Source organism: Biomphalaria glabrata, chromosome 11 (genome assembly GCF_947242115.1).
Source record: "Biomphalaria glabrata chromosome 11, xgBioGlab47.1, whole genome shotgun sequence".
Lineage (NCBI taxonomy): Eukaryota > Metazoa > Mollusca > Gastropoda > Planorbidae > Biomphalaria > Biomphalaria glabrata.
In genome coordinates, this window is record NC_074721.1 from 32,169,514 (window position 1) to 32,196,419 (window position 26,906).

Genomic DNA, 26,906 nt, shown 5'->3' on the forward strand with positions numbered 1-26,906 from the left:
TGTTTCTCTTGTTTTATTGTGTTTCTCTTGTTTTATTGTGTTTCTCTTGTTTTATTGTGTTTCTCTTGTTTTATTGTGTTTCTCTTGTTTTATTGTGTGTTTCTCTTGTTTTATTGTGTTTCTCTTGTTTTAGTGTGTATTTCTCTTGTTTTATTGTGTGTTTCTCTTGTTTTATTGTGTTTCTCTTGTTTTATTGTGTATTTCTCTTGTTTTAGTGTGTGTTTGTCTTGTTTTATTGTGTTTCTCTTGTTTTATTGTGTTTCTCTTGTTTTATTGTGTTTCTCTTGTTTTATTGTGTTTCTCTTGTTTTATTGTGTGTTTCTCTTGTTTTATTGTGTTTCTCTTTTTTTTTATTGTGTGTTTCTCTTGTTAACGTAGAAACGTAAGTATTCAACGAGTGAGTATTTGTTTTCATTTTCTTTTTTTTTTCTTTTGGCTCTTTAGATGGCTGGAATCTGACAGTTGGCCATGGTGTCACAGATTGTAGTGACCCTTCTAATAGTCTTGGGACATTCACTGGCACAGGTGCTGTATGGTATGTACACTTCTAGTTTATTTTGTTCATTCTTCTTTAACACGTCATTCTTATAGCACACACACACACACAATTTTGTTTACTTTTTTATTTACTTTTTCTTGCGTTCTATTTTCTCAAATTCTTTTCTACTTTCCTATATTATATAATTATATATATTATATTATTATATAATTATAATATAATATTATCCTTTATTATATATATATATATATATATATATATATATATATATCGTAGTAAATCAAAGGCGAGCAACTCAACGAAGTTCTACAGTAAATAAATAAGTCGGTTTATTCACCAGGACAAACACATGACAGCCTTCTATATTCCAAGAGTCTTGTTCCTAATTCGACCAGTCCTTTCCCCATTACCTATCCCTTAGTCTTTTGGACCCTTGGGACACCACGCAAGATTTGTCGACCGTCTTTCTCCATTCCTCTCTGTCTTTTTGTCTTACTTAGAACCTCTTTCAATGGCAGGCCCGTCCATTCTTGTATGTTGTCTTCCCATGGCTATCTCTGTCTGCCTCTTCTTCTTTTCCTGGTGCTGTTCCCTGGAGGAAGGTCTTTGCGAGCACCTTAACCCTAACCCAGCAAACCTGAATACGGACCTTCCCCTTCCCCCCCTTCGCTCCAGGTCCCTACTACAGTTCCGACTCTTCCTAATCTCTTGATGACGTTCTCACTTCCATCCCAGCGTCTTCCTGTTCCTGTCCAACAGTGCGCTCGCACGCACCACAAGGCAAGGTTAGGGTTAACGTTAGGGTTACGGATATCTTCAGTACAAAATAAATAAAAGTTTATATTTACATTTGCATTTATGATCTGATGTTGTTTTAAAGGCCTAGATCCAACAGGACATTTTGAAATAATTTTATTCTTGTTTGTACACTTAAGCATACAAACGAGACTTATTTAATAAGCTTTTACGCTTTCATGTTAATATCGCTTTTTTTAAAAAAAAGTTATTATGGTAAACGTGAAGAATGTGTTGTTGTTGTTTTTCAACATTTTTAATGAAAATATTTTAATACCGATAGTCCTCCCCCCCCCCTTTTTTTTTCCACATTACTTCCCTCTACGGAACTCTCCTGCCCAACCAAGTCTTACTGCAATATAGCAGGGGCCATAACCCAGATTGTTTACATTTTCTATCTTTTTTCATTACATTTTTTTCTCATTTTCTTTTTAAATAAACGTCTAATCAATGTCTTGTGTCCCACTCAGAATGTCCAGATGACTGGGTCACTTACAATGGCTACTGCTACCTATTCCAGAGTGACCTCCCGTCCAGTTATGACGACGCTAAGTCCTCGTGCAGTGTGAGTACGTTGGTCTTCTTGCAACGGCAGCCACTTTAGGTCTAGTTCATTGTGTAGATATGTGTGGATGTGTGTAGATGTGTGGATGTGTGTAGATGTGTGTGGATGTGTGTAAATGTGTGGATGTGTGTAGATTTGGATAGATGTGTGTGGGTGGGTGTGGATGTGTGTAAATGCGTGGATGTGTGTAGATGTAGATGTGTGTAGATGTGGATGTGTGTAAATGTGTGTGGGTGGGTGTGAATGTGTGTAGATGTGGATGTGTGTAGATGTTTGTGGGTGGGTGTAGATATGTGTGGTTGTGGGTCAGCGGCGAATGGGATTTCAAAGTCGGCGCTGGCATTACCATACCGTCCAGCAATCAAACTGCCATATGATAATGTAGGCATCCATTTGTAGGCCTACGCCTATTTGTTCAATAATATGTTGAGTTCCATAATACATCGAGAACTGAACTCCTGCATACGTGGGTCTACGTGGTGTCGAGTCTACGCGGGTCTACGTGGTGTCGTGTCTACGTGGTGTCGAGTCTACGTGGTGTCGTGTCTACGTGGGTCTACGTGGTGTCGAGTCTACGTGGGTCTACGTGGTGTCGAGTCTACGTGGGTCTACGTGGTGTCGAGTCTACGTGGTGTCGAGTCTACGTGGGTCTACGTGGTGTCGAGTCTACGTGGGTCTACGTGGTGTCGTGTCTACGTGGGTCTACGTAACTTGTAGACTTATCTCAAATTCTCATTGCATACTAGCCCAACTTTAATTAGTTTGAAAAAAATGTAATTACTTTACGATGATCCGGCTTTGTCCAAAGAAATGTCAAGAGGTCTTGTGTTGTTAGTTAATCACTTAGTAAATTTAATGTATAGCCTAAGGCAGTGGTTCTCAAACTGTGGTCTGCAAGACAAACATAGGGGGTCCGGGGTCCTCAGAAAGATGAAAATCATATATACAACTAAAATAATTTCTTAACTAAAAGCCAGTTTTTAATTTTAATAATGAACTCGATAATTACTACTGTTGAACATGTCTATTACGTACTGTTCTATGACGACCTAAGCCAGAGACTTGAAGACATTCTTTACTGGAGTATTCCCGACTGATCGTCAGTGACCTTTCAAAAGCACGTCCAGAATTCGGCCTCACTATAAACACAAAAAAGACTGAAGTCTTATATTTGCCTGCTCCAGGCATTAAGATAAATGGACAGGAATAAAGTGCAGTGGACAGATTCACCTCCCTTGGCAGCAAACTCTCCAGAAACAGAAAGATCGATAATGAAATCGACTTGCGTATCGACAAGTTCAAGGCATCCTATGGCAGACTGTCTAAAAATGTCTGAAACAGACGAGGTATCACCCCAATACAAAGCTAGGGGTCTATCGAGCTGCCATCCTCCCCACATTGCTCTATGCCTCAAAAACATAGAAAACATGCAAAGAAAAAAAAAGAGCCACTTCCACATGATCCTTCACAGAAAAATACCGTTAAATGGCAAGAAAAAATACCTGATACTTAAGTTCTTCGAAGAGCGGGCCTGCAAAGCATCCACACATTGCTGATGCAGTCCCAGCTGCAGAATAAAAGATCCCGCCCCCCCCCCCTTAACAACTACTGTAGGGCCAATTAAGGGAAGGAAATCGCTCACAATGTGGACAAAGAAAACGCGTCAGGGAGACTCTCGAAGCTTCTCTGAAAGCCTTCAGCATTGATTCAGCCACCTGAGAGACAGAAGCATATGACAGAACATCGTGGCGTCGCGCGGTAAAAACTAGTGCACAAATTGCTGAAGAAAAGAGATCAGCGCTGGCAGAAGAAAAGCGCCAGAGAAGAAAAGCAAGGCAAATGACACTAGCTCCAGCTGGAATAACCTGCCCAGTGAGCAGCCGAACATTCTTGGCCCACATGGGTCTCACCAGCCACATGAGGAGGCACAAAACCCCAGTGCAAAGCCCTCAGCCCCCTGGATGACAAAAGTGGTCATCATCGAATCACTATGGACGAATTATTATATATTCCGATTGGGTATTGAACCCTTTTGCATGTGTACAAACTCAGATCCATACTGATAGGCTACAGGAGCAGCTTTTTGGAAACGATGATATTTAACTTATATCTGAACAAGGGCACAACAAAATCTGGTTAAGAAAACAAACTCCTCTTGTATAGTCTTCCTAATGGGTCGTTACACAGAGGTTGTTGACTGCTTTCATGTCTTCTTATTTAGTACAACATGGATTCATGATGAACCTCGACACTAATAAAATAAACCAACTAAAAAAGTGTGCTCGTTGCGATTTGCGGTAGCTTCTTACAAATATTGAGCCGGACATAAATACACTCATAAAATGTCATCAACCTCTTCAAATTGTGATCTTATATTTTAAACAAAATTTAGAGTCTTGCATATTTTTTTTTTTTACATTTGTTACTTATATACCGTGCAATCGTGTAGCTTTTCACTTAGGGGTCCGTGTGTAAGTTTTGAATATTTAAAGGGGTCCCCGGCTCAAACAATTTTGAGAACCTCTGGCCTCAGGGATTGCAGTTTACCACTAGCAAAGTGTACGACTAAAGATATTTATATTATTTCGGAAAAATGTATTAGTTAAATATTACACTGTAAAGTCTGTCAAAGATCTTTCTTTTTAAATTCGAAGGCCAGTCGTGACGTTCTATAGGCCGCTTTTGTAGGCCTATATTATCCAATCTTTTACTGTACTACATAGGCCTACTTCAATTCCAAGCGACTCTTTCGGCGTCGACCCATCAGCCCATTTGGATGCCGGTCCACCGAGCATTTACCCAAGTGCTCATATAACCAGTTCTTTCCTGGTGTGGGTTTGTGTTGCTATGCGGTAGTTGTCGATGTACACCGAGCTGCTGACCTAATTAATTGTTCCTTCCTCGCCTTCTGGGGAGAAGCTTGAAATGATAGTGTATCACTAATTCTTAGGTCAGTGCATTACCTTCCCATATACATTTCACTTCTTTCCTCACAAAAGTCTTGACAGCATTCGTATTTTAAGTCCATCTTTCCATGCCCATCTCTCTAGAAAGAAATCTAGATCTTTTCTAAGTGCATTGCAGTCATTAATAAAGTTGTCTGTTTTTAAGATTCTTATTTTTCCAAAGTCACATATAGATCTATAGCCTACAAAACCAGTCCCAAGCAGTAGGGCTTATTTGATATAAGCAATAGGATCTAGCGTGCTCTGTTACAGTCACTTTTGACTTAAATAGTATGAGATCAATCATTCTTAAATTCGTTTTTTTTTTATTTATTTCGAAAATAAAGCCCGAGGGGTTCTAAGTGCAGACCTTGCTACCTTTTTTGTTTCATTCAAAACTCTTGTAAAAGTACGGAGATGTAGTTTGTTTAGGGGGTGTGCACCTAATATCTGCTCATTATAGTACGAGCCTCCCGACGTACAGTGAGGAGGGTTCGAACCAGGGACCATCGAGAAGACAGTCTAGAGCGCATACCATACGATTAGGCAGCCACATCTGGCGCGGTACGTGTCTGGAAAAAAAAAGATGATTTATTAGCTTCTTAAGTTTAAATATTGGAATTCTTTAAAGCAGCGATGCCCAACCTCACTTGACCTTCGGACCATCCCGATTCCCGGCACTCGTGTCGTGGGCCGCATGACAAGAAGGGTAGGCTACAATAACAAATTGAAATTGGTTTGATACTATTTTATTAGAAATCCGTGGATCTAGGTATTCTAGTACTTACATTGAGTAATGGGATATTTGGAGTTTATCTTTTATTAGTGCGTCGGAAAATGGTTTCATTTTTGTGATTTAAAATGTGAGCGAAATTGTAGCCATAATCTTTACCACGGACTCCTTTTCTTGTCCCTCCACTCTCTATGCGTAGTTTAACCAATCTTTAATTTCTTTAATTCGCGGCTCAAACCAAGAACACCTTCATTTTTTGTTTATAATGCCGTTTATAAATTATTTTTTTTAAACAACCACACTTTCTTTATTAAACAAATATGTTGTCTTGTTATCATGTTCCACAAAAAAAAAGTAAAGATCCGTTCACTTTTCTTGGTAGATTCTACAGTCCCATTTCATAAAAAAAAATGGGGGGATTTTATGCACTTTGCGCCTACGATTCAGCGGGCCGAATGGAACCACGTCGCGGGCAGTTAGATAACATTTTAAGACAAACAAACATTTCCCCGGCTCTAACGATTTTCCTAGATAATTGAGCGGATGTATATCGTTGGGAAATGAATTACTAGGCCGTTGGCTTCACAGAAAAAAAACTCAAGTTTGACCGTTATAATTTTTCAAAGCATAGAAAGAAATAAAATTTAAATTTGGCAAGAGAACTATAGGCCTACATAAAATATTTATCTTTAACAAATAATGTGTCTTTGGATTTTTCAGAATTCAATCCAAAGTTTAATAAGGCGATGTCTTTTTCTTTGCCTAGATCTAAAAACCTATCATTGGAATATTATAAAGTCTACATGCAACCTTGATTTTTTTTCCGGGGGGGGGGGGGGGGAGAACCTAAAAAGTTTTTTTTTTTTTTTTTTTTTGAAAATTTACATTCATTAGTCATTAAGAGAAAAACAATCCCTCAGTAAGTAATAGGAGGTATTGCCTTTGTAATAATATGATCACCAATACAAAATGTGTCAGACCAAGGATCTTATTTAAAGTTGTCTACTGTGGGAGTCATAATTGACATATATAACTGCTAGCAGTCTATAACGTCGCCTTATTTGTTTATTCATTATGACAGTACCGATTGGACCAGCCCATGACCTTGTACCCCACTCTCACAGGACAAAGCAGAAAAGAAGTGTTGTTGTTTTTTTTTTGTTTTTTTTTTTAATTTTATTTATGACACTTTATATTTAAAAAAAAACTACATAGAATTCTTGCCTCAGTCACTCTATTTAAAATTGATTCCTATTGCCTTTATCACTAAATACAAGTATATTTCAATATGTTCTACACCTCTCGTGGCACTTTGAACTTGCCTCAGTCCCTCCACAGTGTACTAGCATTTATGCGCTTGGATCTGTAGCCTACTTGCTGCCTCAGTCAATCAAACTCAAGTGGTTAATTATTATTTGAAGAGATATAAAAATAATGTTTGGGGAAGGAGTAGCGGCCCCTACCAATAGTCTTGAGCGTGCACCTTTCCCTATCATTTTATTTTACTCTAAAATCGAAGTCTCTACACTTTGCGAATACTTCGGTTTATTAAAATTAAAAGGAATTTAAGTCTAAAAGATGTGATCTAGGTCTATCTGTACCAGTCATTATTATTATTACTTTATTATGATCATTTAATTATATTTTTGTTTTGCTTATTTAAGATAGCTTTGATGTGTAGGATAATTACTTATATTTATGGAATGTGACATAATTGGTTAGTTTTTTAGTCGAACAAAGACGTATCATTAATATGGATTGAAAGTTAGTAATGACAATGCGTGACTGCTACTCAACTGACAGGGTCTATAGCGGTACCTTATGACAATGCATGACCGCTACTCAACTGACAGGGTCTATAGCGGTACCTTATACGGAGGTAGTTAGTTCATTGATATGAAAATATTGGTTAGCACGTACTGGTACCGATTTTTTTGTGCTTTGTTGTCTTTAGGGTGATATATGGACCATTGATACCGGATCTAGACATGTATGTTTGGCTTGCGAATTCACTTATCTTTTTTCGTTGATAATTTCACTGCTGGATTTGGTCAAGGAAAGAAAACGTCTGTTGTATGGGCATTTTAATACATTTAACTGTCGCAAACTCATTTTGTTTCTGTCAAGTTTATCTGCTTAAAGCACAAGAGCTGGGCTGGTACTGCGTAGTGTATTTTAGCATATCTTTTTTTTTTTAAGGAAAGTTTTTAATATATAACATAGTCGTGTGGGTGTAGTCCCTTTCAATAATACTCTTTTAAAATCCCAACAGAGGCGATATCTTTGAGGTCGCCAACTGGGGACAATATAGACTAGAGAAATGTTTTATTGACAATCACACGTCTGTTCAACTGAGAAACAAAGAGAACCTGTAGTTGACAGTTTATGACCTTATAAAATTCTTTGTGAAACATTGATGACATTTTGTTTCCATTGTCAGATTCACGGAGCAGGTGTGCTAAGTGTCGACAACATGGAAGAGAATTTTTACATCACGACCTGGTTACAGAAGAATGATCCTTTTCAGTAAATACATTAAGCTAACCTGTTTTTTATTAGCCTACCACCTTTAATGTATTTATTAAGTGTATTAGAGAAGATGTAAGGAGTAACAGGGAATGTAAAGACATGAGAGTCTCAGAATGTTTACATGTTACATATGCTTCTAATTCTAGTTCTAGATATATCTATGAACAAATAATGAATAGATCAGGAACTGACTGCTCAGTGCGGTTACACATGGGAAAATCCTTTTGAAACCAAAACTTAGTCCTACCTTGTTTTACCCTCTTCTGATAGTGCATCAGAGTTGTTTTAATACAAAGATAATGACACATTTCTTATTCCATATGCTAGAAAAAATGTGTAGGCCTACTAGTGCTCTTTCTTTTTTAGTTTTATTAGAGCATGGAATGGGTTGCTTCAATCAGCCAGGAAAACCAATGACTTAGCAGAGGTTATGTCTAACTAATATACATGATTAGATTAACACATGATACTTGTAATTGAAGGAATGTCTGTAATTTATAAGATGAGATATTAATTATAGTTTCTGTGTTTGATTAGTCAGCTACACCTTTACAATCAAGTGTTTTCCCATCAATTAAGTTTTTAAACAGGACAAGTATTGAAACAGGGCAAAGTGATACTAGTTTATAAACATTACCCTATTAGACATTTAAATTGCCTTCCCTGAATAAAATTTGTTTAGGGAAAAGTTTTTTTGCTTATTAAAATTGGGTCATTCCAATCATTCTTGATTTTTTTTTTACAGTTCTTAAAACCAATCAAATTAAATGTTAGATTTAAAGCTAGGTCTAACTCTAGAAGCTGTATACAAAATGGAGCTTGTTTTTTTTTCCCATTTAAATAAAGATTTTCATATTTAAGTATAGTGATACCATAACCTATTGAGAAAATAAAATGTTATTGTATGAGCCGTGCTAATGTTTTGATCCATTGCTAACATGAGTAGACATCCTCTTATTTAATGCATGGTGCTGATACATTATAAAAAAAAATGTTGCATTATATATGGCTTGATTAGATAACCTTTCCCATATTTCACTCTATAAAATTTATCATAATTAAATCTTGAATATAGCCCTTGTTTTTTAAAAGAAGTCTAATTTAAAGATTCAAAACTTTATTTGCAGGCAAGAATGGTATACCAGTGGTGTTTATGATCCCATCAATAGTGCTACTTTGAATGGATCAACATATAAGTGGGAGTCAACAGGCAATGCTATAGAGAACGCCTTGATGTCACAGTTCATTGAAGCACCAAATATAAAGATAGTTAAAGGAGTTATAGTATATTCTTATGGGCGTAAGTTTTGTTTCTTTTAAATTATTTTAAATTTATTATAGGCTTCTATTAAGCATTTTAGTTTACAGTTTTCATTTGCAAGTTTTAAGACTGAAGGGTCAGTCAAGTAGAAGATGCAATGGCTGAAGAGGAATGTTTAAGGCCAAGTAAAGAAGAGAATGTCTAATGAATGATTCATAACAAACGAATATTCACATTTGACTAGAGTAACACTTTAGTCAAATCACTAAATTTAGAAAGCCTTCACTGCACCATAATCTTCAAATACAAAAACAATAATAAAAAATATAATAAAATACTCAGAAATACACAAAGATAAAGGCACATTCCTCATTCTATATGCTAGGACAAATTTGTACAAATGCTCCTTCTTCCCTAGTGCTATTAGAGCATGGAATGGGTTGCCTGAGCCAGTCAGGAAAACCAGTGACTTGGCAGAATTTAAGTCAATGGTTAACATGCATGACTACATGCATGATGCATAGGACGTAATCATCTTTTTTTTGTTAAAATAACATCTGTATAATATAAGATAAGATAAGAAAAAATGGTTGGCTTAAGTGGGTGAGATTTTAGTTCACTTGTTACTGTGATCAAGTTGGTTTTTTTTTAATCCATCCTTGTGAAGTGTTATGGTAACAATGAGGAAAGTTGGTTGAAACCTTGAGTATTTCTGATGTAACCATGATCTGGTCTGCCCTACACATACATACATAAGTCACATGGGTGATAGTTGAGGGTAGTGGGCCAAAAGATGTGAGGCAGTAAAGATGTGTATTTGTGAATCTTGCTTTAATTGTCATCTCACTTGTTTCTTTATACATATATTTTCAAGTTAAATCTGTGAATGGTGCTAATAAAATTTACATTAAGTTCGATTTAATCAAGAAGTTTGTTCAAATGTATTCAAAGTTCTACATTTAAAATATAATACGCCTACATTGGATTAGTTTTAATAGCTGTTTGGAGCTATAACCAAAAGACACCAACAACATAAAGTCTATAACTAAGACTAATTAGCTATATAAAGATATGCTAAATATATTATTGTATTTTTTTTGTTAGAAAAACAAGTAAAGTTATGTCATGTTAATCTAAGCCTTGAAGCTTACAAAAACTATATAAACTATTTCTTTTAAGCTATGTTAAACAATTTAGAAAGATTTTTAGCATCATTTTTTTTTTGTTATCTAGCTATTGGCATTGGTTGGAAATATGTAGATGGAACGCCCAAGAAAGCTTATATATGCAAGATTGCAGAAAAGGAAGCATATAGGATTGTTTTGACTAATAGAGGCTTTGGTAAGAGTTCAATTGTTATTTTGGCTGTTTTTTTTTTGTATTGTGCATCGTTTAAATTACATTGTTGATTAGATTCCCGGCAGAGGAAGCTGATGAGATGCATAGAAGCCTTATATGTTAACACCTTTTACTTGTAGATGCTCTTGTTTCCCTCCTCTTGAATGGTTGCCTGGTTGTAAGTTTGCATGCTGGACTCTAGTCTTGATAGTTCTGGGTTCTATCCCTGTCCATTGTCATCCTCAGCTGTCCTTCAGGAGGTTTGGGCCAGGTTGTAAAAATCATTTCTGAAGGAACATTAGAAACATTAAAGCAAACATAAAATTGAATCAATAATAAAGCTCACATACTCAGAAAAAAGCAAAAAGCATTATATGTGACTGAGAGGCTCAAACCGCTTGGCTTTGGTTTGGCTACCTAACAAGGGGGCTTGAGTTCAAATCCCAACTCAGGCAGAGTTGTACTCTCCCAATAGATTTCTCTAATACTTCTATGTCTCATTTATTTGTAAAATTGAATTATTTTTATAATCCATTATTTTCAATGTGTGACCATTCATTCACTAGATTATGGAATAGAAAACCCAGACATGAACAAGCTAGAGTTTGGACCCTACTTCATCCAGCAACCACATAGTGTTGTTGTTGTTAGCAGTATGGAGCCATTGGTTGTAGAGTGCATTGTATTGGCCAACCCTGAACCTGTTTATAAGTGGTTTCGAGGAAATAACTTTGTTACAGAAGTCAATGAAGATTTAGATTCAAGGTTTGTTTTAGTTTAAATGTTTCACTAATTTTTACAAAGCTTATATCAACTAACTATGTCTGTCTGTCTGTCTGATAAAAAAGTTTGTACATGTTATTTCTCTAACACACAATCTTGGATTAAGCTGAAATTTTGCAAAATTTGTTTTACCTCACAACACAAGAATAAATTTAAAAAAAAACTAACCAATTAGTTAAATAACCATTGGTAATAAATTATTTTGTTTGGTATCTTGAACAAGGGAAAGAAATTGCACTTGACAGATGTGGTGGTATATGTTGAATTAGTCCCCTTGAGGACTCTTGAACTGTTTTATACATTTAAAAAACTATCATGTAAACATTCACCAAGATACCTTCCCCCTTCTTTTTCCCTCCCCCTTTCCAACTGGTCCAGACAAGTGATAGGATCTTAGTGCATTGAGAAACTAAAGGCTAAACAAAAACAACTGGTAAAAATATTTCTAATCACACAGATATTATGCCTAGGTCAATCATGTGTATAATTACATGACTAAAAAATAGTTTCTAATCACACAGATATTATGTCTAGGTCCATCATGTATATAATTACATGACTAAAAAATAGTTTCTAATCACACAGATATTATGTCTAGGTCAATCATGCATATAATTACATGACTAATTGACACATTTACACTCTATATAAGCTTTGTTTTTTTTAAAAGTATTTTTGATGTTTTTCTCATTGTTTTCTGTTTCATTTCTTTTTGGTTTTATTATTTTAATTCATTTCAAGGTTTTACTTGTTCTACATTTTTTAAAAATCTTCATTCAGGATTACAATTTGTTCCTACTATGTCTGCTTCCACTCTTGGAAGTAATGATTCATGTAAAATTTGTAAAACCTTAGTGACCTACTTCTGTTTAGGTAATCTCTAAACAAAAAGTACTAAACTGAGCAAATCCAAAGATAAACTTTTTTTTTTTACCCAAGTAAGAATGTTGAATTGAATACAAGTAAGAAGAATGGCTGTAAACATCGTTCTTAAAAGCTTTTATTTATTAACATTCAAAATAAAAATTATCAAATTAAGAATCTAAACTAAATCACAACATAACAATTGAATGATGATTTAAAACGATTCACATTATTTTGTGTGTTTTCAAAAAGATTTAGATCATAAAATTTAAATTGGATTCCTTATGTAATGTTTAGGCTTTTAGTTTTGGTGCAGTTTTTTTTTTTTTAGAATCGTCTTGAGTTCATATAGTTCTAATGGGGACCTAAGATATTTAGGTAAAAATTCCTAGGTCTTAGGACTGAGGGGAAAGAGTCTTTGTCTGGAACAAGATCTCTAGAGAGATTTTTTTTAGGCTTTTTTTTTTTTTTGCGTGTTTGCAAAAAATGTAACTTTTTTTTGTAATGGTGTTTGTACTTTTATTTTCAAAAAATGTAACTTTCTTTTTATAATAGTGTTTGTACTTTTATTTCTACTAATCCCTTACTTAATAAAAAAATATTGTGTTGTGCATGCAGATACTCTGTCACCAATGGAAAACTAACCATAACTGATCCTGATGATGTGAAGGATTCCAACTTATACCGCTGCCAGGCAGAGAATAAATTTGGCAAGATCATAAGTGATACAGTGGAAATATCTTTTGGGTGTAAGGTTAAATTTTTGTTTTTAAGTGATCTTTTGTAAACATTTATGGTTGTGTGTTGACAAACTTTTTTCACTGACATAACCCTATAGTTAACGCTCTTAGTTACTTACTGAGATCCTGTATGGAACAAAGGGAGACAAGCTCTCTCCACAGAGATTGGACATAGGTGACTTCCACTGTCTCTTCCATTCTGCTTTTTTTTTCTAAGTGATCTTTGTAAATATTCATGGTTGTGTGTTGACAAACCTTTTATAGTTGACATAACCCTATAGCAAGCATAGTTACTTACCTAGGTCATGTCTTGCTGTATGGAACATAGGGAGACAAGCTCTCTCCACAGAGATTGGGCATAAAAGACTTCCACAGCCTCTTCCCTTCTGGTTTTTCTCAGATTTTTAAGAAGATGCAATGACGTTAGACATAGCCTTTTTGGCCTCTGTGTTTTGGCTGACTTTGGTAAATGTGTTTCGTCTTGTCTTAGGATATGTCCCATGATTCTCACACAATGTTCAGTGACCACTTCACATAGGCCTTTTGGAATCCAGCTTGCTCTTCTCTGAGCCATTAGCTGCTTGTTGTTATGTAATGTAATAATGTGGAACGTTTTGGAGCACTGTGTGTAGTGATGGGTAAAAGTTAACTGAAAAGTTAGAAACTTTTATTTTAACTTTAAAAAAATTAATTAAGGCCAAAGTTCAATTACAAATTTTTTTTTAATAAGTTACAAACTAAAAAGTTTAATTAAAATTTGTAAAACGTTTTGACAAGTGATAGCGATTGAAACGCACATCCCTGTTTTCTGGTAATGTAATATCAACAATGTTGATTATCAAAAAAAAAATGATGAAGTTAAAAACTATTTTTTCAATCAGCATTTGAAGAAGGTAAAGTAGAATTTATGGGAGTCAATATCTGCTCTTGAAAAAAGCATTTTTTGCCAAAAAACTTCTATGCAATATTATAAATGGGGTTGATTAGAATTTTTTTTCAAAGTCACGTGGTTGTGTTTAATTTCTGTTTATAGTGGGAATCTGATTAGCAATTTCGGTCAACATTTAGTGGTTTTAATCAATTCTTTTGCTGCAAAAAATAATTTATTAACTGCAGGAACATCAAGTACACCCTTTTTATAGCTTAAACCTTATATGAAGCTGAAACGTATAATAGATTCTAGCATTGTTTAACGTAAATCTCACATTTATTGTTTAAATCACATCAATGTTGCAGTCTGCATCAATTCTTCCCTAAACAAAATTATTTCCCAGCTAAGTGCATTTTATCATTAAATAATTTTGAATTTTGGTTTTGCATATTATTTACCATTTAATATTGCTAAAATCTTTGCAATGAAAAGGATTTTAAAAAAAAATAAACATTACAATGTACTTCCAGAAAGACAAAGATGTTTACAAATTATTTGTTGGAGACATTTTTTATTGATCTCTTTAGTTGACTACTGTTGTTATGTCAGCTTTTCAAAATGTGTTTAGATCTGGGAGAGTTTAACAATGTACAAGATGCTGGAACTAGAGCTAAGGCATATGAAGGAGCTCAAGTCACTTGCAGTAAACTCAATTATAAACCTGGTAAGATTGACCTTGTGAACTGGTTGAATGAAAATGAAATGCTATAAAAATAAAAGTAATTATTGTTTCAAAACTAATTATGCTTTTCAAGCTTATAGTTTTCTTTTTCTATTAGGGCAATGATCACAAAAGGCATTTTAAGTGAAATTGTTTTTTCATTTCTGTTAGTCAAAAATATTCGTGGCAGTTCTTTAAGACAATGTCTTGGCTATTAAAGGGATCACCTCATTTTCATTAAACATAAATTATTTCCTCACAAACATAATTATGTACCCGCAAGTAAGGATTCTTCAACTCTCCTATCTTTAAAGTTTTTATTTTGTGGATAAGATTTACTTTAGAAATTTACATATAGTGCATATTTTGATGACTATAGTATTTTTTATTTTAATGTTTTTAAAGTTTTGTGATGATTTATAAATAAACATCAAGATACCTAAATATTTCAGCTGTAGTATACACATGGATCAAAGCTGGGCAGCAGTTTGTCAGACCAGAGTATCAGACTTATATTTTTATCTCTGCCAATGGAAGGTTATACTTCTCTGAGGTCACTATGTCAGATGAGGCTGAATATACTTGTGTAGGTCAGTGAAAACTTTGTCTTCAAGTGCACTACATTTAGCCAAATCTATCTGTTTAATCCTATTTCCAACAAAGATTTTATTTTTTACTGTTGTAGACTGACCACTTCTGTCCATCTAACATTTATCTCTCCTAACATTAAGCAGACATTGACATCAACTTGTACCTTATCATTATCACTATCACAATTCTTACCATTGAGTCTTTCCTATCCTGTGTTATTTTAGAATGAACATGCAACTGTTTGATTTTGTTATAATTTTTTTACTTAAATAACTGACTAATGTTTTATCACTAGTGTTTCTAACAAATGTTGTATTCTAATAACATTGTCATAATTATGACATTTGTTTGATGGTAAGAGAAGATAAATGTATGTAAAAACTTGTGAATTTTTTCCTCAGTGAGTTTGTCAGGTGTGAATCAATACACTATTGGAAGCTTACAGCCTCCTTCTCGGAACAGTCTTCCTATTCCACTCATAGTGGATGCTCAGAGTAAGTATTTTAATTAAATGGTTCTCAAAGTCTCTTATTGTTTACTTCCTCATTTGACAAAAAGTCTATAAGGCAAAGACAGAAATATAGTGTTTAAAAGTTTCTTATGTAAAGTCTATTAGGCAAAGACAGAAATATATTGTTTAAAAGTTTCTTATGTAAAGTCAATACAAATCTTGTGATCCTCTTTAAATTTGGGGTCATTATCCAGGTTTAGGAACCAGAGATCTTATTCATTATCCAATTCATTAATCTAGTCCTGCATGCTTATCAGTGACTCTCAACATTTTACTAAGTCATTAGTTGGTCTTTTTGATTCAGACATGATTCTGCATGATTCTGACAGTGTTGGTCTATACAAGTCAGCTTAAGTTCCATCACAGCATTTTTACTTTACTTTCTAGATCATAAACTATTGTATTTTCCATTTATCAATCAAAATTGCTGAATGGCTAGATTAAGAGATTTCAGTTAAAACCTTTAACCATGAATAAGACTTTCAAATCAATCTTAGTCTTGAAAAATATTTATTCAACATTTCTTTCTGTCATGACTCCACAGTGCCACAAGCAGACTGGGGTCCAGTGATACAGAATGATTTTATTGGAGTATATCCATCCCCTCCCCTGGCTGGCCAGGACATCAGGATGGAGTGTTTTGCATATGGATCGTAAGTGTTAATAAATAAAATAGTTCTCTAAGAGCTTACCACTGCCTTAACATACAAGATCTAAAATGATGAGAATGGAATTTAGAGTAAGCTTTTTTTTAAATATTAATATTAAACTTCTTTCCAGTATCATACAAAGACTTGTGCTCATAGATGCTTCCCTATTTCATTGTATTATAGAAGTTTAATCAACAGTTTTCATAGTATAACACAATACAACGAAACTTTGAGTTCTACAGTTTTTATAGCACTTCAACAAGAAAAATAACTAGAAAATATGAAAATTCTACATATTTACTTCCCTTGACACTTTTTTTTTCTTGTTTTTTTGTGTGCTTTGTATTGGGGAGCTTACTAATTGCTAATTTAATTCATACTTTTTTAAAAAGCACTATGTAATGACTGTCTGGCTTGCATTTTAGATAACATGATACTCATATCAGAACTCTAGTAATATAACTCTAGTAGTATAAATTAGGATGTTTGATGTACCCATCATTTCGATAGATTGGCAGGAAGTTCTCTTTTCCTTCCTGGTTCCCTGGGAAATCCTTCATGCTAGTCAAGGTTTGACTTGACTTGACCTGCTACTTATGGGACATACATATGGCACATTGAGTCACACTATATGAGAAATATATCTAAGAAATAATCTGGCATTTTATTTATTCACTACAAACCAATGAAATGTATCTAATTTACTCATAAGATTTGATTGTTTTTGTTGCTTAATTTTTTTAGCATTGAATAAGATTTGATTTTTTTTGTTGCTTGATTTTATTAGCATTGGTAAAATACTGTAAAATAACTTGTTAAAATATTTATTGAATGCAGGTCGTACATGATTACATAAAAAAATACAAAAATGCTTTGCAAAATATTCTTTCAAGGACAACGTCCCCATTTTTCTACACATGGACAAGAGAAGACAAGCCAATGTCAACCAGCGCTTTCCTTACAGACAGCAACAGAGTTCTGATCATTCCAGAGGCAAAATTGGAAGACAGTGGAACATACAGGTAACTGTACAGCATATCTCAGACCCCAAGCCTTCTTAACATATATTTAAATAAGTTAGAAACAAAATAACAAAACAAAAAAAAAGGACGTCTGTCAGAGAGACCTAATCTTTTTTCTAGTTAATTATTATCTTATATAGCAAATTTAACAAAGGTTTCATGTAGACTGGCCAACTTAATTTTATAAAACAAATTTCGTTTCCATCAATAACTGTGTGGACTTTTGAAAAATAGTGTAACAGTCTTTTATGCTCTAATATTTTTCTTTTGTCATTCTTTAAGGTGTACAGTTCGCAGGGGAGCCTCAAAGAGTGACACTAAAGTCATCAGTTTGACATTGGGAGGTATGGAGCTATGATTATTTAGAAATATCTTTTTCTTTATTTTTATCTAACTGCAACTTCATGCCCATTGATCAAATGCTCACATATATTTCAGTAAGATTGTCTAAAAAATATGCGTAATAAGTTCGATTAGAAGAAGAATACTTGGGTTAAAATATTGTATTTGAATTTAAAAGAACTTACTGATTTTGTAGATAGAATATATTTAGGAAAGCACACAATAAATAAAGATGCACTGTCTAGTATGTCAGATTGAAAATTTTTGTACAAGTTCTGATAGACTCTGTAAAAAACAGTTGTAGTTTTTATTTTGAATTTCAGCCCTTCAACACTTGCAAGCTTTGAAATTCTATGAATTCTAAATGCAGATTTGTTTTCTACTTTTAGCCAGACCTTATTTTCTTAATCAGCTTCAAAATCAACATGCAGACATAGATTCACAGCTAACTTGGATCTGTAATGCTAGGGGCAGTCCTGAACCTGTCTATACTTGGTACAAAAATGGAGTAAAAATTGTAACAGATCCTGATAAACGTATCACTGTAAGCATAAGAGTGCTTGTTATTTACTGTTTTGTGTGTGTGTGTTTTTATCTAAATATAAGTTGATTTCATAGTTAAAAACCTTGCAAAGCATGATGGAACTGATAGTTTCCCAGTTTAAAAGAGTTCAGTGTGATTCTAATGATTTTTGTGAATCAGTGTTTTATATTGGTGAGACTTTTTGTTTTGCAGTAAATATTGATCAGTTCTGGGAGCTTGACTATCTATCTTTTAAGTTATGAATCTTGTTACATGAGTTGTAAGGGAAATAACTTTTAGGAGATAATACCTATCGTGCCTGAATTTTCTTTTTAACTCTTTCTCTCCATAATTATTTTCTTCTTTTTGATAGTATTATTTATTTTGCTAATTTGCATTTCACTATCCTGTTATGAAACCATAGGCCGCAGAAAGCGATAGCCTTACATCATCTGCCCCATAGACCGCTAGGTCTTAAAGTGGAACTTTACTTTTTTTCTTGCTTTATAAAATGTTTAGATCTATATTGACTTTATAAACTGTTTAGATCTTTATTATTGGCTTTATAAACTGTTTAGATCTATATTTTCTTCCTAAAATGTTTAGATCTATATTTGCTTTATAAACTGTTTAGATCCAGAAGAATGTTCTGATAATAAGTCATCTCTCTGCTGACATACATGATGGAATGTACCAATGTGGTGCTGCCAACACTCATGGGACATCCATCACTTCAGCACAGCTCAGAGTTCTAGGTAAATGTTTTTTTTAATTACTTATTCTATTTTCACAACTTAAAACATTACAAGAAATTATCAGTACACTTCTTTGTGGTTTTTCCCAGCCTTCAAGCCTAATCTAAACAAGTACCCCCCTCCAGAAACTTTGATGGCACCACTGACAGGAAATATTACCATTCGATGTCAACCAGAGGGTTCACCATTCCCAAAGATAGAGTGGACACATGGCTCCAATGCTATAACTAGTGGTTAGTGTCTTATCTATTTGGAATGTTTTGTGTTTGTTTGTGACTGAGTATTTACTAGCAGCTGGACAAAAGTGGCACTGGATAGATCCACATGGAGAGGATTTCAGATGCCATGCACAACAGTAGTAGAAAGAAGGGTGAAAATGCACAGTTGCCTGGTGATTACATATGCCCAACCTATGACCGCAGCTGTGTATCAAGGATAGGCCTCTATAGTCACACAGAAAGCTGCATAGGGAAAAAATAGTTTCTTGAGGCGCAAAATGCCACAGAGTTTACTCATTTTTTTTTTTTTTTTTTAAGTTTTTTCTGTTATTTTTATTTTTTTAAAAAATGTCTTTTTGTTTATGTCACAATTTTTAAGAGTTGTATCGTTAAGATTATCAATTAGACTTTTTGTGTCTCAAAGTAACATACCATTTGCTGATTTGAATGTGCCTCTTTAGTAAATCACTGAAGAAACAGTGTTGAATATAGTTTTTCTTGCAATGAGCAAAGTTCACATAAAGTAGTAATCATTTGTACCAATCATATGAGTAGTATATTAACTTGACTAGCAAGTACTTGACTGTTAAACAAAGCTCACATAAAACGGTAATCACTTGTGCAAATCATATGAGTAGTAGATTAACGTGACTGACAAATACTTGACTGTTAACCGAAGCTCAGTGAATAATTGCTCAACAAAAGGTTGACTACTGATGACTAATGATCGTTATCTTGCTTTGTTTTACTTTTATAGTCTCCCTATCTTTCGTAGTCCCCACAATCTTGTTGAACTTTAACATATCTTCAAGGATTTCTGGGAGGATCTGGAAATTTACACACTTGCAAATTTTGACTCACATCAAGGAATCATCTTTTTCAATCTACTAGCTGACTTGTGTCTTTGGGCATGACACAGTGGCATAGCTAGGGTGAGGGGAAGGGGCTCCAAATTTGAAAATCCCCCAGGCCCCCACTTAAGGGGGGCCCCCAAATGAGTGTCCAAAATTGATTTACATTAAATATTAAGCCAATGCCATATTATCTTGCTATTCATCTTGTTATGTAAATTAGTTAGCATGTTGCATTTATCCCACACATTAGACTTGTATATTTCTTAAGTACATTATCTCTTGTCAAGATATCAAATGTCAAAATGCAGGTGCCCCTAAAAATGCCAACCCCCCCGGACTCTCAAATCCCTTGCTAAGCCACTTGCATGACAGTTGAACACAAGTAGCTTAAGATTATTTTTGTATGTACCAATGTTAAAATCAGTTATCAAGTGTGTGAAAACATTTTTTAAAATGTGTATGTTAACAATGTATCTTCAGATGGTTCAAAGTACACAATATTAAGTAATGGTAATTTGTTTATCACTTCACTGACCAATGGAGATCAAGGCAGATACACTTGCAAAGCTTCCAATACATATGGAGTTATTGAAGGCTCTACAACTTTGACCATTGCTGGTAAGTGATCATCAATCAGTTTTTACCCTTTTCAATTTTAGTATTAAATCCCAATATTATACTATCAAATTCTTTTCCTTTTTTTAAATTAATTATTCTAAAAAATTTATGATTTTTCAATGAGAAGGAAATTTTTACTATTAATTTTTTTTTACCTTTTTGTGTGGCTTGAATTCTAAAGAATGGAAATTAAAAACATAAGATTTCAGATCTAGTTCATCGAAGTTTGCTTTTTTTAATGTACCACTTATCTAAAATTCATTAGATATTTTAGAATTTTTAAAAGACTGACATATGCTCATTTTAGTTTGCAAAATATACATAGTAGCTTTATTTAACAGAATTAGACTAATTATAAAAATATTTTTAAAAAGTGAAAAGAAGTTTTTTTATTTATTTATTTATATTGATGTAAGACATTACTTTCTCAATACCTTGATCCCACATTCATATAATGCTGTATATCAAAAATTATATTGTCTGAACTCCTTACATGCACTGTTCTTGTATATATATATATAGCCCTACTTATTGATACACTGAACCATAATCTTCAAATACAAAAACAACTTTAAAAAAAAAACTCAGAAAGACACAAAGATAAAGGCACATTTCTCGTTCCATATGATAGGACTAATTTGTACAAATGCTCCTTCTTCCCTAGCGCTATTAGAGCATGGAATGAGTTGCCTGAGCTAGCCAGGAAAACAAGTGACTTGGCAGAATTTAGGTCATTGGTTACTATGATAGGACTAATTTGTACAAATGCTCCTTCTTCCCTAGCGCTATTAGAGCATGGAATGGGTTGTCTGAGCTAGCCAGGAAAACAAGTGACTTGGCAGAATTTAGGTCATTGGTTACTATGATAGGACTAATTTGTACAAATGCTCCTTCTTCCCTGGCGCTATTAGAGCATGGAATGGGTTGCCTGAGCTAGCCAGGAAAACAAGTGACTTGGCAGAATTTAGGTCATTGGTTACTATGCATGACTAAATGCATGATGCGTAGGATGTAATCATCTTCTTTTTTTGAAGTAACGTCTGTATTATATAAGATAAGATAAGATAAGGTGCACAAAGGTGCTCTCATTCAAGATATAAAGTATAGTTTCCGCCATGACACTAATGGTAGTTGTTTGCTTATTGCTGACTGTGAACCTAGATCTTTTTTAATCAACATGGTGGCATCAGTGTATTAATGATCATTCATTGGTAGATAAAGGTTTATTGTTTGCAATAATAAATAGACACCAATTACAGGGCTACATGCAGACAATAGCAATGAGAAATTTCCTTCCTCATATAATGCTGCATATCAAAAATTGTATTATCTGAACTCCTTACATGCACGTCCTTGTATATAGTCCTACTTGTATTATATTTGTTTATTTCCTACACACAGAGGGCACCACTATCATCTTGGGACCAACAGATCAACAAGATGTCATTATTAACAAAACAATATTTTTAAACTGTGATGCCAGTCATCCTAATGGAATGGATGTGGTCTATGAATGGACATTCAATGGATTTCCTCTTTTCCTTGAAGAGATGTACTACAAAGTGGTAGTTATTTCTTTCTAAATAGATTTTATGTGTTCACTTTTACAAAGCAAGTATGAAAAGAAAGAAAAGACTGGTAACTCAATGCAATTGATCAATTCTTTTGTTTGTTTTTCATTTCTTTTGGTAATAAGGAAAAGTTAATTTAGTAGTTAAGCGCTTAGCTTCAGAACCTGGTGTCCTGGGTTTGAATCTCAGTTAAGACTGATTTTGAATTTTGGGATTTTTAGGGCGCCCCTGAGTCCACCCAACTCTAATGGGTACCTGACTTTAGTTGGGGAAAGTAAAGGTGGATGGTCATTGTGCTGACCCTGCTCATTAACCATTTTCCAAAGAAACAGATGACCTTAAAAACATCTGCCCTATAGATTGCAAGGTCTAAAAGGGGAACTTTTAATTTAATTCAAGCAAGACCTTCCTTGATATGTAGTGCTACTGAGATGGGTGGAAATTTTTTTAATAATAATAGGCTGTCTTTGAGTCTGAAGATTAATGAGGAATGCAGTATTTCTCATGGCTAAACAGCCCCTGCTATGACCTACATAGTTTGCTACATCCAGGGCAAGCATAACCATTGTCCGACAGTGGTCAATTTAGATTTTGTTTTTCCCATTTACCTCTGTCCTTGGCAGTGAATTTTCTTTTGGTTGGCAAGTTGGTGCCTGAGCTGGTCTTTAAAGTGTTTCTGTGGTATACCACTGTTATGTTCACCACCATTCAGCTTATCAAAAAAAAAGACTGCCTTTGGCATAAATTCGTCCCCCATTCGGGATATGTGCCCTGCCCAGTCGAACCATATTAATTATAATATAGAATGTATGATAATAAGTCTTTTCTTAGAGATTAATGAGGAGTACAGTATTTCAAGTGGTTATAGAGTCCCAGCTTCAACCTACATATTTTGCCACATTTATCACAGACATAGCCATTGTCTGGCTGTGGTCAATCTAGGTTTCCTTTTTGCCATCTACATCTGTCATCTGCAGTGGATTTTCTTCTGATCTCAAATGTGTATCCTGCTGCCTTTGTAAGAAACCTCCAGCTGTCTCAATGAATTTTTATAGTACTGTTAACAAACATACATGGTTTTAAAACAGTTTGAAACAAAGCATTCAAACAGTAAGAGCACTTTGAGCATAAAAACACAATTAATGTTGAACTGAAGTTTAAATTTGTATAGCAAAGTCTGAATCCTGATAAAGGTGGTTTCTCTATTTATATTTTGGACTACATTGAACACAACCAGCTCTCATGGGCATTTGACATTATCAGGAGAATATTTGGGTGGATGTCTGGTCATACAGTATGCATGCTGGACTGTTGTTCAGAATTGTTGATGGTCCCGGGTTCATACCCTGCTCACTGCCATCCCCCATTGTCCTGAGGGAGGTTTGGACTAGGAAATAAATTATCTTCAACTCTGAAGGAACATCTGAAACATGTAAAACATTTTTACAAAACAATCAACATAAGGATTTAATGCCCTATGACACTGATTAGCTTTTATTTTAGTTACCCATGAATTTAACCTAACCTCCTGGTCTCATGAAATTTGTTTCTTTCTTTGGAAGATATAAAGAACATTTTTAATTATGATCATAATGAATCTCTCATTCTTCCTGAGTAATATGTTAGACAATCTGCCTAGCTATGATGTCAACCTGTCCCTGTATTGCTCTGTAGGTTCAAGATGCTAACCAAGGTTCCAATGGATTGTATGTGGTCAATGCCCAGTTCAGACATGAAGGAATGTACACTTGTACAGTCAGGACACCATTCAACAGCCAGTCAAAGTCAGCTTATGTTACAATCAAAGGTAGATTTGTAATTAGGTTACATCACAGTCACAGGTAGATTTGTAATTAGGTTACATCACAGTCACAGGTAGATTTGTAATTAGGTTACATCACAGTCACAGGTAGATTTGTAATTAGGTTACATCACAGTCACAGGTAGATTTGTAATTAGGTTACATCACAGTCACAGGTAGATTTGTAATTAGGTTACATCACAGTCCCAGGTAGATTTGTTGCCAACTTACATCACAGCCATAGATAGATTTGTATGTCTTATAAGCTCACAAGGATTGGATATGTTTCTGTCTTGTTTAGAGGGGGAGATTCATTTAGAACTAGAAAGCACTTCCATAATTTTTTTATGAGTACATTTAGTATCTTTTTAGGAGACCAAAATAATGTTTGTTTTCTTTTTGCTTGTCACATAACACTCAATCATATCTGTTGGCATGAGAAACAGATTGTCTACTTTTGCTCCTGAATCATAAGGTCTTATATGGGGAACCATATTTCAGGGACCATGATTTTGGTGTTTTTTTTGTAGAATAATGAGCCAGCTCCAAAAGTCTTCTATGTAATTTCTTATGGCTCATTTTTCTATACAAACTTTGTATATCTTGATATTTTGGGATTTTGTTGTTACAGAGTTGATTGTCTATAGGTTTATTCTCTGCATTTCTATCGTTTTTTTTACTTTTGACTTCAGTTAGTTTGAGAACTTTGCTTCTATTCACCTTAATTCTTTACATAAAACTTTTGAAAAACAATTAATGGCTATATTGACTGGGTTTTTATTCAAGACCTTTCTATCTGGAAAGGAGAAGTTTTATAAGGGCTTTAGTCTCTACCTAGTTTATGCAGATATTTTTTTTTTGGTGAACTAAGATTAATTTTACAGATTTATTGCATCATAAATCATTATTATATTTATATAGGCCTAATTATTAAGTTAAATTAAGTTAAATAGTCTTTAGGTGTGTTATTGCTGCCTTTTGCAGTTAATTGAGTTAATATATGATACAAATTTAATATATATTTAAATTTTGACATAATTTTGCTTGCTTTGTTGATATATTATATATAATTAAATATATTATATATATAATATATTATAAGCTCCTCTGAATATAGCCAGTGTGAACATTTCATAGGATTTGATCTGTTTCAAATCCGCCATTGATGACTTTAATGATATATAACTTTGTTGATGTTCATGAATGTAACTTTCTGCTTGTAGGTCCACCCAAAGAGGCTGCAGGAGTACACACCTTACCAGGAACTACGACATCCAGCCAAACTACAGTTGCTTGGACAGCAGGCTCTGGCAGTGGGGGGCAAATCATTGCTCACTTTATTCAGTATGCAAGTGATGAATTCCCCAATGATTGGACTGAGACAGATGGTTAGGATACTTTCTAAATATATCAATTACTAGAATTTGTAGCCAAGACTTTAAGTAGGATATTTTCACTGTAGGAGCATTGGGACATAGCATGTAACATTTAAGATTGAACCACAGTATAGGACTGTTTTCATTTTGAGTCTACCTGGTGATATTAGGCTACACTAGTAAGAGATATTTAAAATAGCTAGGTAATTATGCTGGCTGCATAAAGAGCTTGTTAGCCTTAAACCAAAAAAAAAAGGTTTTATTTCAGAGATAGAAGAATGGTTTAAACTGTGGAGTTTCTGCCATTATATTGTATAGCAGTTTATTTATTGAAAGTAAAGTCTAAGTACTCCTTTCAGATCTTATGATCAATGGGTCAGAAATGGTTTACAAGCTGGGTATCATGTGACCAGCACAACGACCAGCCGCCTTTACTTTTCCAACTAGCGTCAGGTACCAATTAGAGCTGGCTGAACATAAGTGCGTAACTTAAGTGCATCCTAAACTTCCTGTAATTCAAAATCCCAGCCTTAACTGTGATTCAAACCTGAGATTCTTCACCTTAGAAGCTGAGCACTTTCCTACTCAGCCACCATGCCCCTGAAGTAGCTTATTATCAATGTTATTCTCACCAAGGTCAATTCATCAATTAGCTTTTGGTTATATACTCGTAAGATCCCTCCCCCCCCCCCCCCTTAATAAGAATAGGCCAATTACTTCTGGATCTTATTACTTTTGAAGTAAAACTTTCCTTTTAGTGCTTTGAGAATCAAAATGTAATACAGTGCTTGAAAACTTTAATTGTGTAGTGAATCTGAATATATAATTGACTCTACAGCTATACTAGTTGCTGACAGTTACAGACAGAATGATGTGAACGAAAACAAACATTCTTATACAGTAACAGGGCTTAACCCAGGCAGTGGCTATCGATTTAGAGTTGTTGGTAAGTTGATTTCTCAGTTTCATTGTTTGAATAACACCATAAATATCAAACTGTTGAGTTATTCTTTTATACACTTTTATTTATTAAGAAAGAAACTTATTTAATGTTTTGTTTTTAATTGGAAAACTTTTTAGATGTGCAATCTTTTTATGCTTTTTACATTTTGAATTTGTTTATTTGTAAATTTTTGTTTCCTTTCCACAGCTCAAAATGAGTATGGTCGAGGTGATCCCAGTTTACCATCACCTTACATTCAGATGTTTTCAGCAGCACCAGCAATAGCTCCAAGAAATCTAAGAGGTGGCGGTGGCTCCGTAGGAGATCTGGTCATAAGATGGGATGTAAGGATCAGTGAAAGAGTTATCTTCCATTATGTAATGAAATCAGTTGAATCAGACCATGTAAGGTCATCATCATTTGGTCCTAATAACCTGCTAGTCTGATTCACCTGATTTGACTGTATAATGAATTTGGAATTCAGTCT

At 34.3% G+C, this 26,906-nt stretch overlaps 1 protein-coding gene across 3 annotated transcripts in view; it reads left to right on the forward strand.

Annotated features, from left to right (window-relative positions):
• LOC106069435 (contactin-like) overlaps nt 1-26,906 on the forward strand; it is an 83,182-nt gene that overhangs the window by 45,223 nt on the left and 11,053 nt on the right. For all 3 annotated transcript variants that reach the window (XM_056004943.1, XM_056004944.1, XM_056004945.1), the window contains 22 exons: nt 445-535; nt 1,765-1,859; nt 7,978-8,063; nt 9,194-9,366; nt 10,561-10,668; nt 11,232-11,430; nt 12,931-13,061; nt 14,552-14,647; nt 15,097-15,234; nt 15,637-15,729; nt 16,291-16,399; nt 17,290-17,418; nt 17,701-17,762; nt 18,150-18,304; nt 18,918-19,038; nt 19,128-19,271; nt 20,591-20,728; nt 22,130-22,293; nt 23,974-24,106; nt 25,324-25,488; nt 26,315-26,422; nt 26,627-26,763. In XM_056004943.1, the coding sequence (XP_055860918.1) occupies nt 469-535; nt 1,765-1,859; nt 7,978-8,063; nt 9,194-9,366; nt 10,561-10,668; nt 11,232-11,430; nt 12,931-13,061; nt 14,552-14,647; nt 15,097-15,234; nt 15,637-15,729; nt 16,291-16,399; nt 17,290-17,418; nt 17,701-17,762; nt 18,150-18,304; nt 18,918-19,038; nt 19,128-19,271; nt 20,591-20,728; nt 22,130-22,293; nt 23,974-24,106; nt 25,324-25,488; nt 26,315-26,422; nt 26,627-26,763 (2,751 nt within the window). In that variant the 5' untranslated portion in view covers nt 445-468. The remainder of the gene's footprint in view (nt 1-444; nt 536-1,764; nt 1,860-7,977; nt 8,064-9,193; nt 9,367-10,560; nt 10,669-11,231; nt 11,431-12,930; nt 13,062-14,551; nt 14,648-15,096; nt 15,235-15,636; nt 15,730-16,290; nt 16,400-17,289; nt 17,419-17,700; nt 17,763-18,149; nt 18,305-18,917; nt 19,039-19,127; nt 19,272-20,590; nt 20,729-22,129; nt 22,294-23,973; nt 24,107-25,323; nt 25,489-26,314; nt 26,423-26,626; nt 26,764-26,906) is intronic.